General features: G+C 42.9%; 1 protein-coding gene across 1 annotated transcript in view; it reads left to right on the top strand.

Moving 5' to 3' along the window:
- Positions 1–25,168, top strand: part of fap (fibroblast activation protein, alpha) — an 89,960-nt gene that overhangs the window by 41,143 nt on the left and 23,649 nt on the right. The window contains exons 7-17 of the mRNA XM_067987375.1: positions 48–120; positions 447–567; positions 2,619–2,773; positions 3,774–3,871; positions 9,670–9,802; positions 9,920–9,964; positions 14,580–14,684; positions 14,780–14,850; positions 21,624–21,677; positions 24,449–24,573; positions 24,657–24,704. Of these exons, the coding sequence (XP_067843476.1) occupies positions 48–120; positions 447–567; positions 2,619–2,773; positions 3,774–3,871; positions 9,670–9,802; positions 9,920–9,964; positions 14,580–14,684; positions 14,780–14,850; positions 21,624–21,677; positions 24,449–24,573; positions 24,657–24,704 (1,028 nt within the window). The remainder of the gene's footprint in view (positions 1–47; positions 121–446; positions 568–2,618; positions 2,774–3,773; positions 3,872–9,669; positions 9,803–9,919; positions 9,965–14,579; positions 14,685–14,779; positions 14,851–21,623; positions 21,678–24,448; positions 24,574–24,656; positions 24,705–25,168) is intronic.

Below are 25,168 nucleotides of genomic sequence, written 5' to 3' on the forward strand. Positions count from 1 at the left end.
GGCAAAAATATGTTAATATTCCATTTTTTAAATCTTTCTTTCCATAGTAAATTTGTGACCAACGCAACTCTCCCTCACCAAATACAGTACATAGCATGGGCTCCAGTGGGTCACAAATTGGTTAGTTGAATATGTTTAACTGTGTCTATCAAACTTGAATGTGTACATCTTTAATATTATTTAAAATTAATCATTAATAATTTAAAATGCCAACTAGTGCTGAGTTAAATGTATTAAAAATGTGAAACGCAGAACATTTTATAATATATATTATTTAAAAAGATCAAATATAGTAATTACTTGCAAATTTCCACAAAGTTTCCATTTCTGGCATTTTAGTTGGTTTCTTGGAACAGCTGCTGGAATAATGGTAGTTTTATTTATTGCCTAAAGCGTTGAGAGAATTTCTAAACAACATTTTAACATGATTCTCTTTCTCCCTTCAGGTCTATGTTTGGAATAACAATATTTATTTTAAAGCTGAGCCCACAAGCTCCAGTGAACAAGTAACAACCAATGGAGAAAAAAATAAAATTTACAATGGGATCCCTGACTGGTCATATGAGGGTAAACTAATGTATATGAATATTTTAGTTAATAAAGTAGAGCTAACATTCAGAAGTACATATTTAGTTCCCTGCAGCTTTTTGCCTTGCTTTGCCTTGCTAGGAATTTTCTGTCCGTTTTTCTTCCTTTTTCTCGTCCCATTGATGAAGTGATAATTCTTACTGAGATACAATTTCCTTGGGCAGCATCAGTACCTTGTCCAAGTAGACATTTTTTTAATATGTGAACCTCGACAGTGAGTGCGGGCAGGCTATTCGACCATGGGGGTTCATCTGCCCCTCCCTTTGCCTTATGTTTACATACATATATCCAGTAGGATTTGTTGTGTAGTGATCAGGATCAAGATTACTGTGTATTATATGTATTACTGGAAATCATGTTTTGTTTTACCATCATGGTGTGTGAACTGAAAACTTTTTTAAAAATGGCCCAGTGATTCATCTGAGCAGCATACTGTTCTACTAACATGCCCTACCACTAAATGGCAGGAATGTATGTTCGCCAGTGTGATTTCTCCATGCAGTGAATCTCACAGTCTTGCAAAAGAGACTATACAGTCCCTCAGAGGAAAAATTGCTCTAGACACCTATGACAGGCCACCTGCATATCTCTTGATGAGAAATGGTGTATAGTACTGAAATTGGTTAGGACTAAAAAGTCAAAAAAGTCCTCTGGGGAAAGATTTCTTCCATTCACTATTGTAAACTGTAAATGCGTTCTTTATTATGGTATTTATAGATTTGCTACATATAGTCAACAGAAATATCCCCATAATTATGTGGAGAGACTAGAGAAGCTGCGATTGTTCTCCTTAGAGCAAACGGGAGATTTAATAGATGTGTTCAAAATTATGGGGGGCTTTGATAGAGTTGATAGGGAGAAACTGTTTCCACTGGCAGGAAGGTTGGTAACCAAAGATAACTGGCAAAAAACCCGGGGTCGAGATGAGTTGAAATTTTTTTACTCAGCAAGTTGTTGCGATCTTGAATGCACTGCCTGAAAGGGTGGTGGAAGCAGATTCAATAGCAACTTTCAAAAGGAAACTGGATATGTACTTAAAAAGGAAAAATTTGCAGGGTTGTGGGGAAAGAGCAGAGGAGCGGGACTAATGGTAGCTCTTTCAGAGAGCCGGCACAGACACGATGGGCCGAATGGCTTCCTTCTGTGCTGTATGTTTCTATGAATCTATAAGTATTTACATTTTTGTTTCAGATAGCAGAGGAAACCTTGCCCCATTTACACACCAGCTTTAGTGATGCAGCAGTTTCTACTCCCTGTTATGCTAAAGGTGGTGTATAAATAAGAACAATCAAGTGATTGCATTACAGTTTGCACTTCAGCAGTAGAAATTAATTGTCCTTGAAGCTGGAGGTCTCACATTGAAACTGCAGATCCCAGACCACAGTGTAAATAAGATCTTCTGCAGGTCAGGCCAAAAATGCAGAGTAGTAGATAGAGTTAACATTTTCTGTGTGGCACATGGCTACAAAAGTTTTACTAATGCATTGTCAAAGCAATTGACAGTTTGGAACAATGGTAAATTAAAACTTATGTTTTAATAATATACTGTTCCCTGGTACTTCAACAGCCAGTTACAACAAATATGGTAACCTCATGACATTAGAACATCAAAAAGTTTAAAACTGATTTCAACACCAGGAAGTAAGGATTGAGTTTGGAAGAGCCTGAGTAAGTTGACTGTCTAAACCTGAAAAGAACTCAAGGGCAATTTGCTTTCAATTTGCTTTGTGACATATAAATGCAGCCTAAAAACAATAGCGTTCTGAACCATGAAATACCAAAATATCCTGCAGCAAAACACAAACAATCATGGTTATTAGTAATGGTGAGATAGACTATTGGTGTTAGTATTTCCTGGTACGTCAGCTTCCAAACTAAACAGATCTAATATTTAGGTGATTTACGGTCACAGTTCTACAATATTTAACTTCAATTGCTGCTAGATGACAAACTATGTCCTTTTGTCATACTTATTTGTACAGTGCTTGAAATGATCACAAAATGAAGTAATACCTTTTTCCTTTTCACAGAGGAAATGTTATCCTCAAATAACGCTTTATGGTGGTCACCAGCTGGAAGGTTTTTTGCCTATGGAGAGTTCAATGACACACAAGTTTCAATAATAGAGTATTCATTTTATGGCAATGGACAGTACCCTGAAACAGTAAAGATTCCATACCCCAAGGTACAATTCAGTTAACCAGTTTCCTTACAAAACTGTTCTTCAAAAACAATATTCCATACACTTAGGGGCGAATTCTCCTCCAGAATCCCGCCCAAAATCGGGTGAGCTAGTGGCAATGAATTTCATAAAATTCAGGTAGTGAGGCCTAATGCTGCCAGGATTTCCCTCCCCTGGCCCCCACCGGGACTGCTGCTGGCCACTCCTCCCCCCCCCCCCCCCCCCCCACCGCCACTGCATTCAAATGGTGGCAGAGAGGTGGGCGAGGGCCCAGATCCTCAGCGGATTCCCCTCCCCCCCCCGTTACCACCACTTCCCAGGGCCGCCATGTGGAAGATGACAGTGAGCCCTGGGAAAGAGACCAAATTCCTCTAGTGGAGGGAGAGGGCTTTGTAGCAGCTTTCACTCAGCCCCAAACAGTTACCTGCAGAAGGCCTTGGTCTCAGCTAAGACTTTCAGTGAGAGCTTTCCTTTTGGTCTTCGGGGTACTTGTGACCCTTTAAGGTCCCTCACCACCTCTTCATTAACAGTCTTACTCTTGGTGGGAAGAATCCTGCTTGAAGTCTGCTGTGCATATATAATGAGCCCCAACCTAGAAAATGGGTCAAGGTTGGGACGAATATAAAGGGGCAAGCAAAAGTCCTCACATGCTGCCCCAAAGTAGAGAATCCCCTCCCTTAGACTTTGAGCCATTTTATTGCGCAAAAAAGCTAAAATATAGGCTTGCCTTGTCTATTCCAATAAACAAATACTTTATAAAACACATAATATGATGAAGAACATTCATAATAACCTCAGCTAAATTATAATATATATTAGTGAAATATAAGTTCCTTGTGAAAAATGCTTCAAATTTACTCTTAAAGTAGAGCAATTATATTGTACAAATTGGCTTATATATTCTAATTATATGCCATCGGCAAGGAACTGTATTGCTGACACGTACTTGTAAAATTTAGGCCAATATTTGTTACCAAAGCAATGTTTTTTTTCTTAAAATTAGGCTGGTTCTAATGCTCCTACTGTGAGGTTATTTGTCGTAGATACTGAGAACCTGACGAATGAGCAGCAGCTTTCAGCCCCAGAAGCATTTAAATCAAGGTATACCTTTTTTTTGTTTTCTCTTCTGTTTTCCTGGAGACTTTTTCTCCAGTTATCTCTCCCAAGTGGTCATTTTTGAATCAATCTAGGTAGTAAATGTTAGAAAACTATTCAACCATGGTCCACATGGCAGTCAAACCCATTTCTTTCCTCACCCATTGTCCACACATGAACATTTCCCTGCATGGGTCACTCCATAGTGAAGGCAAGGGGGAACCCTAGGTGATTTCTTTTCCCCTTCTTAGCCCAGAGATCCTGAGGCCAATTGTGCCAGCAGACTTGTAGGTTACCAATGTAACACCACTGTTCAACAACAGAGAAAAGGATAAACCAGGTAACCATAAACCAGTCAACCTAACATCAGTAGTGGATATACTTCTAGAGGCCATAATACAGGCCAAAATTGATGCTCACCGAGAAAGATATGGGTTAATTAAGGACAGCCAATGTGGATTTTTAAATAGCAAGTAGCGTCTGACAATTTTAATAGTTATTTGAGGAAATAACAGACTGTATTGCTAAAGGAAATGCCCTGGATGTTGTCTATCTGGATTTTCAAAAGGCATTCGAGAAGGTGATGCAAAGGAGGCTTGTAGGTTAAGTGAAGGTGTATGGTATTAAGTGGTATGTGGCAACATAAGAACATAAGAGAACATAAGAAATTGGAGCAGGAGTAGGCCAATCGGCCCCTCGAGCCTGCTCCGCCATTCAATAAGATCATGGCTGATCTGATCCCAACCACAAATCTAAAGAACACAAGAAGTCGGAGCAGGACCCGGCCACATAGCCCCTGGGCCCTCTCCGCCACCCACAGGGCATTGACCGATCCGAACTCAGCTTCATGTCCAATTTCCTGCCCGCTCCCCATAACCCCTAATTCCCTTTACTTCTAGGAAACTGTCTATTTCTGTTTTAAATTTATCTAATGATGTAGCTTCCACAGCTTCCTGGGGCAGCAAATTCCACAGACCTACCACCCTCTGAGTGAAGAAGTTTCTCCTCATCTCAGTTTTGAAAGAGCAGCCCCTTATTCTAAGATTATGCCCCCTAGTTCTAGTTTCACCCATCTTTGGGAACATCCTTACTGCATCCACCCGATCAAGACCATTCACAATCTTATATGTTTCAATAAGATCGCCTCTCATTCTTCTGAACTCCAATGAGTAGAGTCCCAATCTACTCAACCTCTCCTCATATGTCCGCCCCCTCATCCCCGGGATTAACCGAGTGAACCTTCTTTGTACTGCCTCGAGAGCAAGTATGTCTTTTCTTAAGCATGGAGACCAAAACTGTATGCAGTATTCCAGGTGCGGTCTCACCAATACCTTATATAACTGCAGCAATACCTCCTTGTTTTTATATTCTATCCCTCTAGCAATAAAAGCCAACATTCCGTTGGCTTTCTTGATCACCTGCTGCACCTGCATACCAACTTTTTGATTTTCTTGCACTAGGACCCCCAGATCCCTTTGTACTGCAGTACTTTCCAGTCTCTCGCCATTAAGAAAATAACTTGCTCTCTGATTTTTCCTGCCAAAGTGCATAACCTCACATTTTTCAATATTATATTGCATCTGCCAAATCTCCGCCCACTCACCCAGCCTGTCTATATCCCCTTGCAGGTTTTTTATGTCCTCCTCACTCTCTACTTTCCCTCCCATCTTTGTATCATCTGCAAATTTTGATATGTTGCACTCGGTCCCCTCCTCCAAATCGTTAATATAGATTGTAAAGAGTTGGGGACCCAGCACCGACCCCTGTGGAACACCACTGGTTACTGGTTGCCAGTCCGAAAATGAACCATTTATCCCAACTCTCTGCTTCCTGTTCGATAACCAATCCTCCACCCATGCCAGAATATTACCCCCAATCCCGTGATTTTTTATCTTAAGTAATAATCTTTTATGTGGCACCTTGTCGAATGCCTTCTGGAAGTCTAAATACACTATGTCCACTGGTTCCCCTTTATCCACCCTATACGTTATATCCTCGAAGAACTCAAGCAAATTTGTCAGACATGACTTCCCCTTCATAAAGCCATGCTGACTTTGTCCTATTAAATTATGCTTATCTAAATGTTCCGTTACTGTCTCCTTAATAATAGACTCCAAAATTTTACCCACCACAGATGTTAAGCTAACTGGCTTATAATTTCCAGCCTTCTGCCTACTACCCTTTTTAAATAACGGTGTTACATTAGCAGTTTTCCAATCTGCCGGGACCTCTCCTGAGTCCAGGGAATTTTGGAAAACTATCACCAAAGCATCCACAATCCCTACTGCCACTTCCCTCAAGACCCTAGGATGGAAGCCATCAGGTCCAGGGGATTTATCCGCCTTGAGTCCCATTATTTTACTGAGTACCATCTCCTGAGTGATTTTAATCGTATTTAGCTCCTCCCCCCCGAGAGTCCCCTGTTTGTCCAGTGTTGGGATATTCTTAGTGTCCTCTACTGTAAAGACTGAAACAAAATATTTGTTCAGCATTTTTGCCATCTCCATGTTTCCCACCATTAATTTCCCGGTCTCATCCTCTAAGGGACCTATGTTTGCCTTAGCCACCCTTTTTCTTTTTATATAACTATAGAAACTCTTGCTATCTGTTTTTATATTTTTTGCTAATTTCTTTTCATAATCTAACTTCCCTTTCTTAATCAATCCTTTAGTTACTTTTTGCTGTCTTTTGAAGAATTCCCAATCTTCTATCCTCCCACTAAGTTTGGCTACCTTATATGTCCTTGTTTTTAGTCGGATACTATCCTTGATTTCTTTACTTAGCCACGGGTGGCTGTCATTTCTTTTACACCCTTTTTTCCTCAGTGGAATATATTTTTTTTGAAAGTTGTAAAATAACTCCCTAAATGAACACTACTGCTCATGTACCGTCTTACCCTTTAATCTATTTTCCCAGTCCACTTTAATCAATTCCGCTCTCATACCATCATAGTCTCCTTTATTCAAGCTCAGTACGCTTGTTTGAGAATCAACCTTCTCACCCTCTAATTGGATATGGAATTCAACCATGTTGTGGTCGCTCGTTCCAAGGTGATCCTTAACTAGGACATTATTAATTAATCCTGACTCATTACACAGGACCAGGTCCAAGGTTGCCTGCCCCCTTGTAGGATCAGTTACATACTGCTCAAGAAATCCATCCCTGATGCACTCAATGAACTCGTCCTCAAGGCTACTCTGCCCAATTTGATTTGTCCAGTTAATATGATAATTAAAATCCCCCATAATTATGGCTGTTCCCTTATTACATGCCCCGACTATCTCCTGATTAATACTTCTTCCAGCAGAGTTGCAACTATTAGGAGGCCTATATACTACGCCCACTAATGTTTTTTTTCCCTTATTATTCCTTATCTCCACCCAAACTGTTTCATTATCTTGATGCTTTGTCCCAATATCATTTCTCTGTATTACAGTGATTCCTTCCTTTATTAACATAGCCACCCCACCTCCCCTTCCTTCCTGCCTGTCCTTCCTGATTGTTAAATACCCTGGCATATTTAATTCCCAGTCGTTGTCACCCTGCAGCCATGTTTCTGTAATGGCCACAAGATCATACCCATACGTAGTTATTTGTGCCGTTAACTCGTCCATTTTATTACGAATGCTACGTGCATTCAGATAAAGAACTTTCAAATCTGTTTTGTGACGCTTAGTTCCTGCTTTTTCCTTTTTTAACACTTTACCTATTACTCCATACCTTCTGTCCCTTCCTGTTACGCTTTCCTCTCTCTCCCTGCTCAGGTTCCCAACCCCCTGCCACTTTAGTTTAAACCCTCCCCAACAGCACTAGCAAACACTCCTCCTAGGACAGCGGTCCCGGCCCTGCCCAGGTGCAGACCATCCGGTTTGTACTGGTCCCACCTCCCCCAGAACCGTTTCCAGTGTCCCAGGAATTTGAATCCCTCCCCCTTGCACCATTCCTCTAGCCACGTATTCATTTGAAATATCCTCCTATTTCTACTCTGACTAGCACGTGGCACTGGCAGCAATCCTGAGATTACTACCTTTGAGGTCCTATTTTTTAATTTACCTCCTAACTCCCTATATTCTGCTTTTAGGACCTCATCCCCTTTTTTACCTATATCGTTGGTGCCTATGTGCACCACGACAGCTGGCTGTTCGCCCTCCCCCTCCAAAATGTTCTGTAGCCGCTCCGAGACATCCTTGATCCTTGCACCAGGGAGGCAACACACCATCCTGGAGTCTCGGTTGCGGCCGCAGAAACGCCTGTCTATTCCCCTTACAATTGAGTCCCCTATCACTATAGCTCTGCCACTCTTTTTCCTCCCAGCCTGTGCAGCAGAGCTACCCGTGGTGCCAGGAAGTTGGCTGCTGCTGCCTTCCCCTGATAAGTCATCCCCCCCAACAGCATCCAAAGTGGCATATCTGTTTGAGAGGGGGATGGCCACAGGGGACCCCTGCACTACCTGCCTGGATCTCTTACTCTTCCTGGTGGTCACCCATTCACTTCCTGCCTGTATACCCTTTACCTGCGGTGTGACCAACTCGCTAAACGTGCTATCCACGAGTTTCTCTGCATCGCGGATGCTCCACAGTGAGTCCACCCGCAGCTCCAGCTCCGAGATACGATCGGTCAGTAGCTGCAGGTGGACACACTTCCCGCACACATGGTCGGCAGGGACACTGGTAGTGTCCATGACTTCCCACATCTTGCAGGAGGAGCATATCACGGGTGCGAGGTCTGCTGCCATGACTTGCCTTAGCTTAGTTACCCCTTTTAAATTACGTTGAAATTAGAAAATGTTAACTATACTAGGGACCTAGGTTCACTAAAAAAAAACACTATCTGCTATAAAACCTGCAGATCTTCCCTTTCTTATTACTTTACTTACAGTAAAATGGTAGAAATACTCACCTGAACCTAGTCACCAATCAGCTGCCTCCCCTGTGCCGCGTCACTTTCTGACTGGTGACGTCACCCCGAACTCTGCCTACATACATAGGAAGTTGGTTCATTAAGATGACACCAGGGATGAGAGACTTCAGTTATGAAGGGAGACTAAAGAAATTGGGGCACTTTTCATTAGAACAAAGGTTAAGAGGACATCTAATAGAAGATTTCAAAATTATTGAGGGATTTTGATAAGGTAATTTAGGAAAAACTTCAGCTTATCCTGAACTGTGCTGCCCATATCCTATTCTGCACCAAGTTCTCGCTGACCTCCGTTAGCTCCTGGTTCCCCAACACTTCAAATGTGAAGTTCTCATCCTTGTGTTTAAATCCCTTCATGGCCTTGCCTCTCCCTAGTTCTGTAACCTTCTCCACCCCTACAACCAACCCAAACTCTCCACTTCTCTGACTCTGGCCTTTTTTGTGTCCCCTCCTCCCTTTCTCACACCAATGGCAGCTGTGCTTTCAAAACCTAGGTTCCACTCTCTGGAATTCCCTCCCTAGACCCCTCTGCCTCTCCACCTCTCTCTCTTTAAAACCCACCTCTTTGACCAAATATTTGGTCACCCCTACTAAACACTCTTTTGGCTCACATTTTTCTATGTTAAAGCATTATGTAAATGCATGTTGTTGTCGATGTTAGTTATTAAATAGTGGAAATTTTTAGCCAGTATAATTATTCTTGGTTCATCAGATCAACTGTATAAATTTGCAGATAATATAGCTGAATCAATTATTTTTCAAAATTAACTTCAGTATATTTAATATAAAATGTACAAATATCGAATGTGGACTCCTCCATTCTAAACAATATATTTTTTAATGTATACATCAGGGTATTTTCAGTATTTTTACTTACTTTCTTTCAGTGAATATTATCTAAGTGTAATAAACTGGGCAACAGATCAGCGCATCTCCGTGCAGTGGATTGAACGAAGACAAAATCATTCCATTTTAACAATCTATGATTTCAGTAAGAACAACAGCTGGAGTTCTTCGAAGGTGACTGGTTTCAACCACCATGCTTAAAATATCCTCATATTTGCAATAACTAATTTATTTCAATGCATAGTCATTCTAAGTCATTGATTATTCTGAACATTTGTTCTCTTATACCAGGATCGTCAGTTTGCTGAAATGAGTACAACAGGATGGATCGGTGCAGTATGTAGCATTGTTTAAATACTTTGTTTCTCTGAAAATTTATGTATTAAAAATCTTGGGTGTTAAATTGGATTAGGCCGTAAATCGGGCGCGGGTACTGCGGTCCGCGACTAACCTGCGCCGGCTGCTTCCTGCGCAGGCAGGCTAAGATATTCGTCTGGCCTGAGTACTTACCTGATAGCAACGTTGCAAATCAGCTTTGACACGGGGGCCCCGATATTAGCGGGGAGGCGGGATGGCAGCGGGGGGGGGGGGGGGCGCATGGGTAACCCGCCAATAAAATCTGTCCATTCCCCACGCGATCGTGGGTAAATTGGAGCCATTTAATGTAGCTTCCGGGTTTGCAGTCGGAAAGCTGCGCAGAGGGCGGACTGCGCACCCGCATCACAGGATGTCAGCTGGAGGAGCTCTATTTAAAGGGGTAGTCCTCCTATGGGGCTGGTCCTGAAGCAAAAAACCTAAGCAGCACAATGGAGCAGCACAGGGGAAAGGCAGCTCCTGGATTTAGTGACGCCTCACTCCAGGTGCTACTGGATGGGGTGAGGAGGAGGAGGAGGGATGTGTTCTACCCGGCGGACGGGAGGAAGTGCCCTGCCTCTGTCATCAAGAAGGCCTGGCTCGAGATGGCAGAGGAGGTCACCAGCAGCAGCAACATCTTGCGCACCTGGATCCAGTGCAGGAAGTGCTTCAATGACCTTACTAGGTCAGCCAAAGTGAGTACACTTACTCATTCTCCTACATTCTGTCTTCCACATCACCACCCCCACCCCACAACTCCTTCGGCACTGCCAACACTACTCTATCACATCACTCCTCACACCCACTCAAAGCTCATCCTCAATTCACCTGCACTTCCTCACCTCCCCATTGCTCACCCCACCACTACCACTCAACCCAATCCTCATACAACTTCATGGCTCTGTCTCATACTCACCCTCTGATGCATCTCTTTCACGGTCAGCAACACCCAAACCAATGCATTCATCAGTTGGCCACGTCACCATCACTCACTCATGCGTCTGTACTTTCTCCCCTTATAGGAGAAGAGAGCCCAGAATGCAAGGGAGAGGGCGAGGACCGGAGATGGGCAGCAACAGATCCAATATCTTAAAGGCAGGATGTCTCCCTGACAGCCTGCCAAAATCCCTTAAAGAAAGCCGATACCTGTTATTTGCCAAAAATAACAGTGTGCTGTCTGCACAGAGTCTGAACGGAGATCAGACATCGGATACGTAAAACACAGATGCAGGCCCAGATCCTATGTTTACAAACTGTTGAGTTTTGTTGAAACGTTGAATAAAGGTTGCGCACTACTAAATTCCACATCCTCCAACCTGCATGCCAGACCTCACCAATCCGAGTTGGCCCCAGGCCTGTGAGAGTGCATGCACCAAGGTTCTCTGCTGATGCACGAGAGCCTTGGTGCAAGAGGTGGACAGAAGGAGGGATCCTATATCCGTAGGTGGAGGGGAGCAAGAGGCCCTCCAGACATATGCTCAAAAGGTAGTGGGATGCAGTATGGGATGTAGTAAATGCCAGGCACATAGCACCACGAACATGAATGCACTGAAGGAAGAAGATCAATGCTTTGACACGAGTGGTCAAGGTGAGTGAGGTCAACTGTCAAGTGGCATCTCGTACCAACTGCACCACTAACTGCATTCACTGCTCCACGCACTACACCCCCATCACCCACATACCAACAAACCCTTTCAATCAGTACTCAACTCTTCCAATCAGATGCTTCCTCTTACCCTTACACATTACCACTGTTGCAAGCCGCACATCCGCAACTCACAGGCCACACACACTGGCAGCTATTCAACCATGTCAGGCACATCACCCAGACTCACGTCCCACTTTCTTACAGGAGAGGGTGGCGCATAACAGGAGGCAGCAAGTGGCAGTGGCATTTAGCCCCTCGATCCTGTTCCGCCATTCAATGAGATCATAGTTGATCTGTGACCTAACTCCATATACCTGCCTTAGCACCATATCCCTTAATACCCTTGGTTCACAGAAATCTATCAATCTCAGATTTAAAATTCACAACTTTTTTTTTTTTATTCGTTCACGGGATGTGGGCGTCGCTGGCAAGGCCGGCATTTATTGCCCATCCCTAGCGAGATTTTTACAACTGAGTGGCTTGCTAGGCCATTTCAGAGGGCAATTAAGAATCAACCACATTGCTGTGGGTCTGGAGTCACATATAGGCCAGACCGGGTAAGGACGGCAGGTTTCCTTCCCTAAAGGACATTAGTGAACCAGATGGGTTTTTACGACAATCCGGTAGTTTCATGGCTATCATTACTGATACTAGTATTTTAATTCCAGATTTTTATTTAATTAATTGAATTTTTTAATTCGCCAGCCGCCGTGGCGGGATTTGAACTCGTGACTCTGGATTTTAGTCCAGGCCTCTGGATTACTAGCCCAGTAACATAACCACTACGCTACCGTACCCAAATGAGCTAGCATCAACTTCCCTCTGCAGAAGAGCGTTCCAAACTTCTCCCACCCTTTGTGTGTAGAAGCGTTTCCTAACTCCACTCCTGCATATCCTGGCTCTAAATGTTAGACTATGTCCCCTCATCCTAGTATTCAAGCATAGGAGACCTCCAAAAACAGTACAAATGCATCAGCAGCCAGAAGCAATAATCCACCATCTAAACTGTAAATCCTGCATGGTCCCTTTAAGTAGTGGTGTTGGGGGGTCCTCCAGGCACTCTAAGACATGTTCAGATGGTCGTGGTTAAGTGGAGCGTTAAGTCCCAAAATGGTATCTATCACTTTAAATCAGCGTTGCACACTGATCAAACGCATATCCTCCCTACTTTACATGCTGCCGGTGTTCGTTATTTGTGCATGCTCTAAACCCTTTACCAAGATGGCGTCCGGCGCACGTTAAGCTGGAAGCGTGTTTGCGCATCCAAGGTGCCATCTTGGACATTGTTTCCACCAGTGGCTGGAATTTGGTTCAGAACCCAGTTCTGCTGGGGTTCCGCCCATTTCTTTCAGCCAGTCATTTTTTGATGGGGTGTGGGGGGCATGGGCAGAACTTCTGCCTGCTCCTTCTACATCTAAGGGGGTACCCTGGGAATTCCTCCCATTCTGCCCTTATAAGATTTTAACAGAACTTTTGCCATTGAGAGAAAGCATGATCCTCTGGGGGCCTTTTGAAAGGCTTACCCAGGCTAAGGTAATCAATCCCCTTTTGGCTTGAGTCAGAATTGCTCCATTTGGAGCAGAAAAATTGTGGAAGTAATTTTATCTTCAGCCCAGAAAGGCCCGGACACACCTCAGGCGGAGTAATTGTGGGCTGTTCTGCCCTACAAGTGCAATTTGTGGTGGGTGTCGGTGAAGCACTTTTGCAGGCACCGGCGGCCCATCCAATTCATGGAAATGGCCCACCCCCACAATTTGGGATGGGGTTCACAGCCAAACTGTATGGGTTGCGTTTGAGCCAGTGGAGCGGGACCATCAGAATTTCAGGTCCTATGACTTTAAAATGGCTACTGAATTATGTCTGCACACCCTGTCTAATTTTCATCCGCCCTCTATCCCCACTGCACAGGTCAAAGGAGATTGACTAATTAAACAAGTATGATTTTGATCCCAAGCTAATAATGCAAATCCTAATTATGTTTGTGAATACATTAGTTTGTATTTGATTCTACCTTCAAAATGCTAAAGTAAATACATTCTTTAGGATGAAATTAGACTTACTCCTGTGTTTAAAATTGGCAGGAATTGCACCAGGCTAGGAACTGAGTGAATAGAGTGAACGAAGAATAAGGCATCACAGATGGTGTTTGTTTCTAACACATCAATACCCACTCAACAAGAGTAATGGAGTTAGGTCACAGATCAGTCACAATCTCATTGAAGGGCGGAACAGGCTCGGGGGGCTAAATGGCTTACTCATGTTCCTATGTACTTACAATTCTCTGTCTGTCAGAGCCTCAGAAGGCTGCACTTCCCCTCAGAAGCTACTAGTGAGTTATGTCAACTATTGACTGAAGACATGCAGCCCACATGAACAGCATGAACAGCAACATCTGCAGTAATGAAAGTGATCACTGCCATACATCTTTTGCCACTGGACCTTACCAGGCAGCCTAAGGTGACCTTTGTCACATGAGTTAGGCAACAACTCACCTTTGTGTAAAGGAGGTCACTAAAGGTCAATTGATGGAACTCATGGCAATGTGCCATAGCCCTTTCAATTTCATGAACAGGGAGGGTTTCATTCAATTAACGTGCAGCTAGTGTGTAAAGCCAATTACTTTATGATGTACATTAATACCAGATATCCAAACCCACAAACTTTCTGTTAAGTAACTTCACAGGTGACATCGTTGAGTATGCTGTTATAGAAAGAACATTTTTCAGTGGTAGTAAAAGGGGAAAATTAATATGATGTTAAGGTGTAAAAAATGAAATCAAATATTAACTAAAGTGAAGAAAACTTATTTGTTGAAATATACTGAAACTTGATACACTTTAAAGCTGTCAATATATTTTTGATTCTTCAACTACTTAAGATTAAATTATTTAAATTACTGACACTTTGGAATTCTAATAATTTTATACTGATTATTTGAAATGTTTGCAGTTTCGTCCATCAGATTCATTCTTTGCAGCAGACAACTGTACTTTCTACAAAGTGTTTAGTGACAGTGATGGATATAAGCATATTCATAAGGTGGCTGGAACTCCGGTATGTAAGCATGAGTCTTTGATGAAACTATTTAAATCTGTTTAAAGCTTTTCTAAACCAACTACACGTTAATGTCCCTTCATTTTTATTTGAAGCCTAAAGCAACACCGATTACAAAAGGAACATGGGAGGTCACAAGTATAGTAACTCTGGTGGCGAATACCCTGTAAGTATATAGAGAATAAAACAAAAATACTCTTTCTAGATTACTCAACACATTGTTAAAATATTGCACCACATAGGCTGTGCTGCCTGTTTTGTTTGCACAATGATCTTTTAATAAATAAATAAATTTGATTACTATCTACTCTTGTTAATTCAAAGTCACTTTTTTCTCAAAAAAAATCAAATTAGCAGATAATTTGAATTAAGTGGAGCATACTGTATCGGTGTAAAAATAAGTTAAACTGTAACTGTTCATTAATCCTTTCTGTCCAAGTTAGGCTAGGTCAAATGGTCAATCTCTTTCTTCCTGTAATACTTGGAACTGTGCTAGCCAGCAAGGTAGAGTTCTGCTTTTGAGTTTACCAGAGACTACTCCCAGAGGTCTGGGTGTCTCTATTAATTTAGACAGGTGGAACTGTGTTAAGCACTGGATGATAATAATCCAGATACACAAAATATGCGTAATCTTTTGCACTGTCATATAGTCTGGACATTGTGAACTTTCCGTGTGTTGCTTGTATCTTTAAGATATCAAAAGTGTTTTACCTAGCACAGAATTCCTGTAACGGCTATGCTTACTTCTTGAAATACTTTCCAGTCAAACCTATTTCTGTCACATTTTCCTTTCATGATTAAATTGATCTGTGATTGAGTTCTCCAAGCTTGGTCTCTAAGATGGTGCTGTTGCATATTACTTCTGAGACATCCCAGCTTAATTGGCAATGTAAGTGGTACTGTGGCACTTTTGTCCACAGTGGCCCAATGCTGCCTGTCCACTCCTTGCTACCAGCTCTCAGGGCTCCAGTTCCTTCCCCACTCTTCCGCAACCTCCTCCCACCACACAACTGACCCTACTGCAGCTGGACTCCTGAACTGCAATTGAGCTGCAACCTGATCTATCCTTGGCCCCCCCCCTATTTCTCATCTACATGCTGCGCCTCGGTGACATCATCCGAAAACACAGCGCCAGGTTCCACATATACGCTGATGACACCCAGCTCTACCTCACCACTACCTCTCTCAACCTCTCCAGTGCCTTTGATTCGTCACACTGCTTGTCTGACATCCAGTATTGGATGAGCAGAAATTTCCTCCAACTAAATATTGGGAAGACTGAAGCCATTGTCTTCGGTCCCCGACACAAACTCCGTTCAGTAGCCACCGACTCCATCTCTCTTCCTGGCCACTGTCTGAGGCTGAACCAGACCAGACTTGGTGTCCTATTTGACCCTAAGGTGAGCTTCTGACCCCATATACGCTCCATCACCAAGACCGCCTACTTCCACCTCCGCAACATCACCCATCTCCGCCCCTGCCTCAGCTCATCTGTTGCTGAAACCCTCATCCACGCCTTTGTTACGTCTAGACTTGACTATTCCGATGCTCTTCTGGCCAGCATCCCAAGTTCCACCGTCCATAAACTCGAGCTCATCCAAAACTCTGCTGCCCATGTCCTATCTCGCACCAAGCCCCGTTCACCCATCACCCTTTGCTCGCTGATCTACATTGGCTCTTAATCTGGCAATGCCTCGATTTTAAAATTCTCAACCTTGTTTTCAAATCTCTCACAGCCTCACCCCTCACTAACTCTGCAATCTCCTCCAGTTTTACAACCCTCCGAGATCTCTGCGCTCCTCCAATTCTGGTCTCTTGTGCATCCCCAATTTTAATCACTCCACCATGGCGGCCGTGCCTTCAGCCGCCCAGGCCCTAAGCTCTGGAATTCCCTCCCTAAACCTCTCCACCTCTCTATCTCTCTCTCCTCCTTTAAGATGCTCCTTATAACTTATCTCTTTGACCAAGCTTTTGGTCACCTGTCCTAATATCTCCTTATGTGGCTCGGTGTCAAATTTTTGTCTGATAATACCCCTGTGAAGAGCCCTGGGACGTTTTACTATGTTAAAGTTGTTATATAAATGCAAGTTGTTGTTATTGTTGTTGTGACTTGAGTCTCGAAGGACAAGATTCTCCTCCCCTAAAATCACAAAAGCTGTTTTCTCAGCTATTGCTGGGAACTGGCTTAAAGTTCTTTATGTGCTCTCAGTGCTTTTCAGTACTTTTCCTCCTTCTCAGCTCCCTTTTGCTGCCTCTCAGCAAGCAACCATTCCTTTCCTCTCATTCCTCACTGCTGATCTATCCCAAGAAAATCCTTATCACTGAACTTTTGACAGCAATAGTCTGTAACCCCCATTGAGCTGTTCCACTCCCAGTATCTTGCTCTCAGTACTTCCACACTGCCACCTCACTTCTCCCACAATTCAAGTCCACTCTCACATCACTACCACACTCAGCACCCATTTTCCAGTGCTCCCACGCACCCAGACATTTCTTCCATTCTACTGACATCCCAAGAATCCCTCCAATGCTGCTATACTCTGATACTCTTCTCCCACTCCTTGCAGATCATAGTATCCCCTTTTATAGTGTTCTCAAACACCAAGATCATCCCTCTCGGTGCTCCAACAATCCCCCTCCCAGATTTCCCAGATCTTCATTCCCCTCCCCCACCCAATGCTCCCACGCCCTCATGATGCCACTCTCAATGCTAACAGAGCCCTGGACCAACCTTCCAACACTACCAACCCACACAACAACACTACTGATACCTGCATTTTCTATAACGTGTCTCCTACCTACCTGTAACCTAGAACATTATTCTCTACCATCTTCCTCTGCACGTGGCCTTTAAAAAAATAGGTAAGAAATAAAACTAACTACATGATTAAACATTTAATATTAATCAAAGCCACCGATGTATAGTTTCCAAACAAATATATGCATAGTCATGGAATTCAAGCCTGAAAATATTACTAACAATTGTTTAAGGTGTCAGCCTTGGCTCAGTGATAGCACTCTTGTCTCTGAGTTACAAGGTCAGGAGTAAAAGATCCCATGGCACTCTTCAAAGAAGTACAAAGGAATTCTCCCAGTTTCTTGGCCAACAGTTATCTCTGAATCAACACGACCAAACCAGATTACCTGGTCATTTATCTCATTGCTATTTGTAGGACCTTGCAGTGCACAAATTGGCTATCGTGTTTCCCTACATTACAATAGTGACTGCACTTCAAAAGCCCTCCATGGGCAGTAAAGCACTTTTGGATGCCCTGAGGTCATGAAAGGCGCTATATAAATGCAGGTTAATTCTTTCTTTCTTACAATGCACTGTAACAAAAGTACAATTTGGCTTCTTCAATCAATCGGCAGTCCTGATAATATATTGCCACATAACAGTACACAGACTATCCCCTGACTCACTAAGAGCAATGCTACAAGAGATCCACTAGTATTTCTATAAATGGATTCAAACATAGGCAGTGCACTTAAAAGGATATTATTAGATATATGTTCAAAATATATCTAATGAACAGACATTTCAGATATCAATCATTAGTATCTGATGAACATTTTAATAAAAGCTGTGATCCAGCCAATTCAGCAAAATCACAAGTAGCTGTAATCTAATATCAACAGGGAATGGAAAGGGAAAAGATTATCTTGGGCTTAACAGAACCAATTTTAGTACACGAGTCTGTTTCAATCATAAATTGATTAAAACCAAAGACAACAGCTCATATTGTTATGAAAATGTTTTTAAAATTTGCCTTAAAATATTTTCCACAGGGCTTTTATGTTCTTAAGTTTTACAGTGTGATGTACTTGAGAACACATTTTAGATTATTTTAACCCAGTTCTTGCCAGGGTATCATGATGCTACACTGTATTTGGAACATCAGCTCAGAACACCATAGAATTCTTCCCATTCTGTTAAGTTTCTGATCTTAACTATGTTGCTATGCGTAGATGCTCAGCAGGAGTCATGTACCTCTTTATGGGGACAGACAAATTTTCGTTGGGCTACTTCTGCAGTATTGACAGAAGTGATCATTTCCTCTCCACTCCCTTATGATGATGGGAATAAATGAGAAACATGTTTCTCCAGTGCACTTTGAGAAGCATTTGTGTCTGTGTGTGGTAAGACATCTCAGTGGAATCATGATAACTGCAGTTCCCTCCCAGTGTACCTTACCCCATTAACAATCTCTGGCTATATTGTTTTAACTCCTTACCTGAAAAAAAACCAAATTATTTTCATTTAGAACATTCTAAGTATCTTAAATATCCAATACAGTATTATATATTCTGTTTTCTTCCTTCAGTATCTAGTTTCTTCTTCAATCAGTTTTATTTTAACATCCTTTTTATTCAAATTTGGTCTTTTTATCAAGTTTTCACAAAATTGCAAGTCTACCCTTTCTCACACAGACATTTCAGAAATTAGCATTATTTTCAAAAGGAATTGACAAACTTTTTGGCTATTTAGAAAGAGAATATAGGACATATTAATAATTTAAATGTGCAATATCCCCATACAATGCATATGGTATTACAGAAATGATTTATATAAATGCAGGTGCGTGAGGGCTTCTGAGGTAACTTTAAGTAAAAGTTACATAGGTTATTAACTCTTTGATACATTTCTGCATCAACATCAAAAGCATAACAAATCTTTCTTTTCTTTTTATGTTCATTTCATGGTACTGTAAATAAAGAATGTTCTAAATTTCCATATATGTTGCTCATATTACTCTTTCTTATAATCATTATTAAAACTTCCTTTACTAGAAAATAATTTTTAGAATGAAAGGGCTCGATTTTACCGTCGGGTTTCTTGTGGGTTTCCAGCGGGGGGGCCCCGAAAATCCCGATATCCAGTCACGTGACCGGATCGCGCCACGATCCCGCCCACTTCCGGGTTCCCCGATGACGTGTGGGGGTGCGTGCGTGGCCCCCGCTGGTGGGAATCCCACAGGCAATTAAAGCCAGCGGGATGCCACTTGAGGTTATTTATTTCGCTTGTTCAGGTCATTAACTGACCTGATTAAGGGACTGTGTGTGATTTTGGGGAAACATGGGACTGTTTCACACACTGGGGGAAACAGTCCTAGTTGAACTGGACGTGTTGCAGCCGTCAGCCTGTGGCAGCTGCAAAGGTCCATTTGACAGATGGGGGGGGGGGGAGACCCTCACCCATTGCAGGAGGCCGCTCTGTCACTTGGGACAAAGTGTGGCCTCCACCACCCCCCTCCGGACGGTCAAAGTCACCAACCTGCACACTCACCCCGGGGTCCGGAGACATGTGCCTACCTTGCGGACCCGCTCAGATGTACATATTGCGGATGGGGGCTGCCGTAGCTGCAGTCATGACCCCCTCGGAGGGCGAACAGCATCACCAGCCTCGCCATCCACGCCGTCCACCTCTGACACGTGGAGCTCCACAACAGAGTGCTGTGACACATCCACCTGTACAGCAGGAGGGAGGGCTACCGCAGAGAGAGACGCGTCGCAGAGGGCACTACCCTCGCCACAGGGTCCACAGACTGAGGCACAGCTCCCCGGACCTCTCCGAGCAGCAGTGCACACGGAGGCGCAGATTCACTCGACATGTAGTCGTGGAGATCTGAGGCTCTTTCATGCCGAGCTGCTCCTGGCTGGCCCCAGCACCAACTGCTTACCTGTCGCTGCCAAAGTCACCACTGCCCTCCACAACTTCTCCTCCGCATCCTTCCAGGGTGCAGCCGGGTACACCGCCGATGTCTCTCAGTCGTCTGCGCGGAAGAGCCCTGCAAATACACCTGCACCTACTCTGCAGTAACACAATGGGTGGCATCAGTGGTGGGTCCTCATAGTGATACCCAGGAGCGGGCATTATTGGACACAACAGACAGGATTCGCGGAGACATGGCAGTGGTGGTGCCAATATAATGTGTGATGTTTGTTGCTCTGAAATTCAATATAGGTAACACCCATGGCAAACCCTCAGACACCCTTGTGCATCCCCTTCATGCTCACGACACGTTTGCCGTACGCTGCCTACTGCACATATGCAATGCATGCCCTGTGGCTGCAGCACAGGTGGTGGCAGGTTGAGTGAGGCTGGCCGTGAGGGAGATGCACGAGAGGGTGAGTATGGGATAGAGCCATGAGATTGTATGAGGATTGGGTTGCGTGTTAGTGGCGGGGTGAGTACTGGCGAGGTGAGTAGGTGCAGGTAAGATGAGGATGGGGTTTGAGTGGGTATGAGGGGTGATGTGACAGAGTAGTGTTGGCGGTGCCGAAGGAGATGTGGGGTGGGGGCAGTGTTGTGGCAGACGGAGTGTAGGGGAAAGACTACGTGTTCTCACTGTGGCTGACCTACTGCGGTCATTGGAGCGCCTCCTGCACTGTATGCAGGTGGGCGATATGTTGGTGGCGCAGGTGACCTCCTCTGCCACCTCGAGCCAGGCCTTCTTGGTGGCAGAGGCAGGCCGCTTCCTCCCGCCCGCCGGGTGGAAGATCTCTGTCCTCCCCCTCCTCCTCACCCCATCTGATGATACCTGGGGTGAGGCATCATTAAACTGGGAGCAGCCTTCCCCCTGGGCTGCTCCATGCTGTAATTTGTTCCATTGGTTGCAGCATCTGTCAGTGGAGGACTGCCCCTTTAACTAGAGAGCCTCCAGATGACAGATCGTACTGCGCATGCACAGCCCGCCCGACGCGCAGACCAGCAGCGCGGATCCCGGAGGAGCAGGTAAGTGATTCCAATTAGTGGATTGCCTGCTACGATCGCGCGGGCAACCCACTAATTTCACCGGGCGCGGAGGCCACGCACCCGAAACCCAACCCGCCGGAAACCCGCAGGCCTGGTAAAATCAGGCCCAATGTTTAATATTCTAATTCTTGATTATCCATTTTTATAGTCTGATATTCATTATACATCTGTTTGTATTACAGTTACTACATTAGCAATGAATACAAACTGTATCCAGGGAGAAGAAACCTATATAAGTAAGTTTTATAAATAATATATGTATGATTGTTGAAGGAATTATATGTATACCTCTCAATATTATTTCAATAATATAAAGTGTTAAAGGAATGTTTGATTTACTCTCATTTTCCATAACAGAAAGCTTTTAAATAAAAATGTGATTCTAATCTATGATAGAATCAGTCACCCAATACAGTTGGTGCCTCTTTCCAGGATATCTGAAATAACAGAAGTAAAAGTGAATGAGTCTGTTGCATCCATTAATGTACTATGAGTTTCTTGAGAAACTAGGCTTGCCTTCAGAGTTGATCTCGAATAGTTGCAGTATGTTGAACCCTCCACCCATGAAACAATGGCTCTGGCAGGGTAACAAGAGTACTGCTCCACTTCAAATAATTTTTTTAAAAATTCTCAGATTGTTGGTGATAGAATCACAGCATTAACAATTCTATCACTAACAATACCTACCACCATCTTAAAGTATTCAGATCCTTGTGGGACTTTCAAAAAGCATTTGATAAAATACCACATAACAGACTTATTCAGAAAATAGAAGCACATGGTATTAAAGGACGTTGGTAACTTGGGTATGTAATTGGCTAAGGAACAGGAGGAAGAGAGTAATGGTGATCGGATGTTTTTCTGACTGGAGAGAAGTATGCAGTGGGGTCCCCCATGGGTCGGTATTAGGGCCACTGCTTTTCTTGTTATATATAAATGACTTGGACTTGGGTGTAGGGAGTACAATTTTGACGTTTGCGGATGATACAAAACTTGCAAATGTAGTAAATAGTGAGCAGGATAGTAGCAGACTAATGGGACTAATTGGGTAGCCCTTTCAAAGAGTCGGCACAGACACAATGGGCCGAATGACCTCCTCCTGTACTGTACCCACCATGATACTTCAGGAGGACATAGACAGACTGGTGAAATGGTTAGACACATGGCAGATGCAATTTAATGCGTATAAGTGTGAAGTGACGCACTTTGGGAGGAACAACATGGAAAGGCAATATAATCTAAATGGTACTATTTTGAGGAGGGTGCAAGAGCAGAGGGACCTGGGGTGCATATTCACAAATCTTTGAAGGTGGCAGTGCAAGTTGATAAGGGAGTTAAGAAAGCGTATGGGATACTTGGCTTTGTAAATAAGGGCATTTAATACAAAAACAAGGAAGTCACGCTAGACCTTTACAAATCACTAGTTAGGTCTCAGCTAGAGTATTGTATACCGTTCCGGGCACCACACTTTAGGAAGGATGTCAAGGCATTGGAGAGGGTGCAGAGGAGATTCATCAGGATGATACTAGGGATGAGGGACTTCAGATATGTGGAGAGATTGGAGAAACTGGGATTGTTCTCCTTAGAGCGGAGAAGGTTAAGGGGAGACCAAATAGAGGTATTCAAAATTATGAGGGGTTTTGATAGAGCAAGTAGGGAGAAACTGTTTCCTCTGGCAAGTGGGTTGGTAACCAGAAGTCACAGATTTTAAATAATTGGCAAAAGAACTAGAGGGGAAAAGAAGAGAATTTTTTTCACCCAGAAGGTTAAGATCTGGAACGCACTACCTGAAAGAGTGGTGGAAGCAGATTCCATAGGAACTTTCAAAAGGCAATTTGATGTGTACTTGAATAGGGCTAATTTGCTGGGTTATGGGGAAAAAGCTGTGGTGTGGGACTAAATTGGACAGTTTTTTCAAAGAGCCGGCACAGGCATGACGGGCCGAATGGCCTCCTTCTGTGCTGTAAGATTCTATGATTCTATAATTCCATAAACTTTGTAGTTTAACCTGACATTTTTTTCCTTATGCCTCTGTGAAGCATCTTAAGGTATTCTTTTTTACATTAGAGGTGCTATATAAATGCAAGTTGTTGTTGGTTCTCAAAGATGCTAACACTACACTCCAACTTTTTCCAAATATTCAAAATGGCAATGTTACACTGGAACAAAGGAAAGTACAGAACCAGAAAAGACCCCACAGTCCATCTGACCTCCCAAAAGCTAATACCCCTCAATTATGCACTCCCTCAAATATCTATCCAATTTTCCCTTAAATATTTCCACTCTATCTGCCTCCACTGCCTCCCTTCAACTTTTCTTCCACATGCCATCACTCTCTACATAAGATAATTAAATCTAAAGTGTCTGCGCTTCTTCCCTCTTCTAAGCTTGAGCCCATGTCCCTTGGTTCTAGAATTTATGGCAATCTTAAACATATTATCCAAGGTTCAATTTATCTATTCCCTTAAAGATCTTGAATACTTGAATAATATCTCCCGAGTCTTCTCTTCTCCAAAGTAAACAATCCCAGGTTCTTCAACCTCTCCTTATCGATCAGATGTCTTAAGCTAAGTATCAGCTTGGTTGCCTTTTCTGCATTGTCTCAGAGCCTAGATATCCTTACTGTGGTACGGTGAACAAAATTATATACAGTGCTACAGATGTGGTTGTACTGGTGCCATGTACAGACTCATTATCACTTCCTGGGAATTGTGCTCTATCCCTCTGGTTATTCATCCTCTTTTAGGATGTCCTTTAATATTTACCTATAGCAAATGTTAGGTTCATTGGCCTGTTGTTCCCGGTGTAATCCTGTTCCCCTTTCTGAAGATGATTATTGTACTAACTATTTCCAATCCTTAGGTACTGCTCCCATTTCTGATGATTTTTGAAAGATAGTAAAAAAGATTTTTTATTGATTGATTTCACAGCCATTCTTTAAGTAACCTTGTACAAAGTCCATTTGGATCTGGTGCCTAGTTGTTTTTGATTTTTCTTTTATTTGTAGAGTTGGAATTGGAACAAATTCTCAGAAGCCACAATGTATTACCTGTGAGCTGATGAAGGAACGCTGTCAATACTATTCTGCATACTTCAGCAGAAATGGAAAATATTATGTACTGTACTGTTATGGTAAGTGAATCACAGAAACTAATTCTCCAAAATAAAATACAGCATAGTAAATGGTTTTAATGTCTGTCCTTTGTTCTATGCAGGTCCTGGAATACCTGTCTTTACACTTTACAATGCTACTAATGATAAAGGTAATCACTATTTTACTACCTTTTAACGTGAATTGATAATATCTGAAACTGTGTTATGTGTCTATCTGATGGAGCCCCTGCCCTTCAATGAATAAAAATGTCTTATAAATAGAGCTGGTTTAATGAGTCACTGCTAGGCATTGAATAGAACATGAACATGGCAGAAAATGTTGTCACCCATCCATTTTCACAATTGTGGGTGGTGTATGGAGATACTCGATTGGAGATAAGGGAATATAATTTTAAAAAGAGTGTCTCTCTCACCAAGAAACAAATTGTAAACAATTTTACAACACCAAGTTATAGTCCAGCAATTTTATTTTAAATTCACAAGCTTTCGGAGATTTCCTCCTTCCTCAGGCAAATGTTTCATTTGCCTGAGGAAGGAGGAAATCTCCGAAAGCTTGTGAATTTAAAATAAAATTGCTGGACTATAACTTGGTGTTGTAAAATTGTTTACAATT

Source organism: Heptranchias perlo, chromosome 7 (genome assembly GCF_035084215.1).
Source record: "Heptranchias perlo isolate sHepPer1 chromosome 7, sHepPer1.hap1, whole genome shotgun sequence".
NCBI lineage: Eukaryota > Metazoa > Chordata > Chondrichthyes > Hexanchiformes > Hexanchidae > Heptranchias > Heptranchias perlo.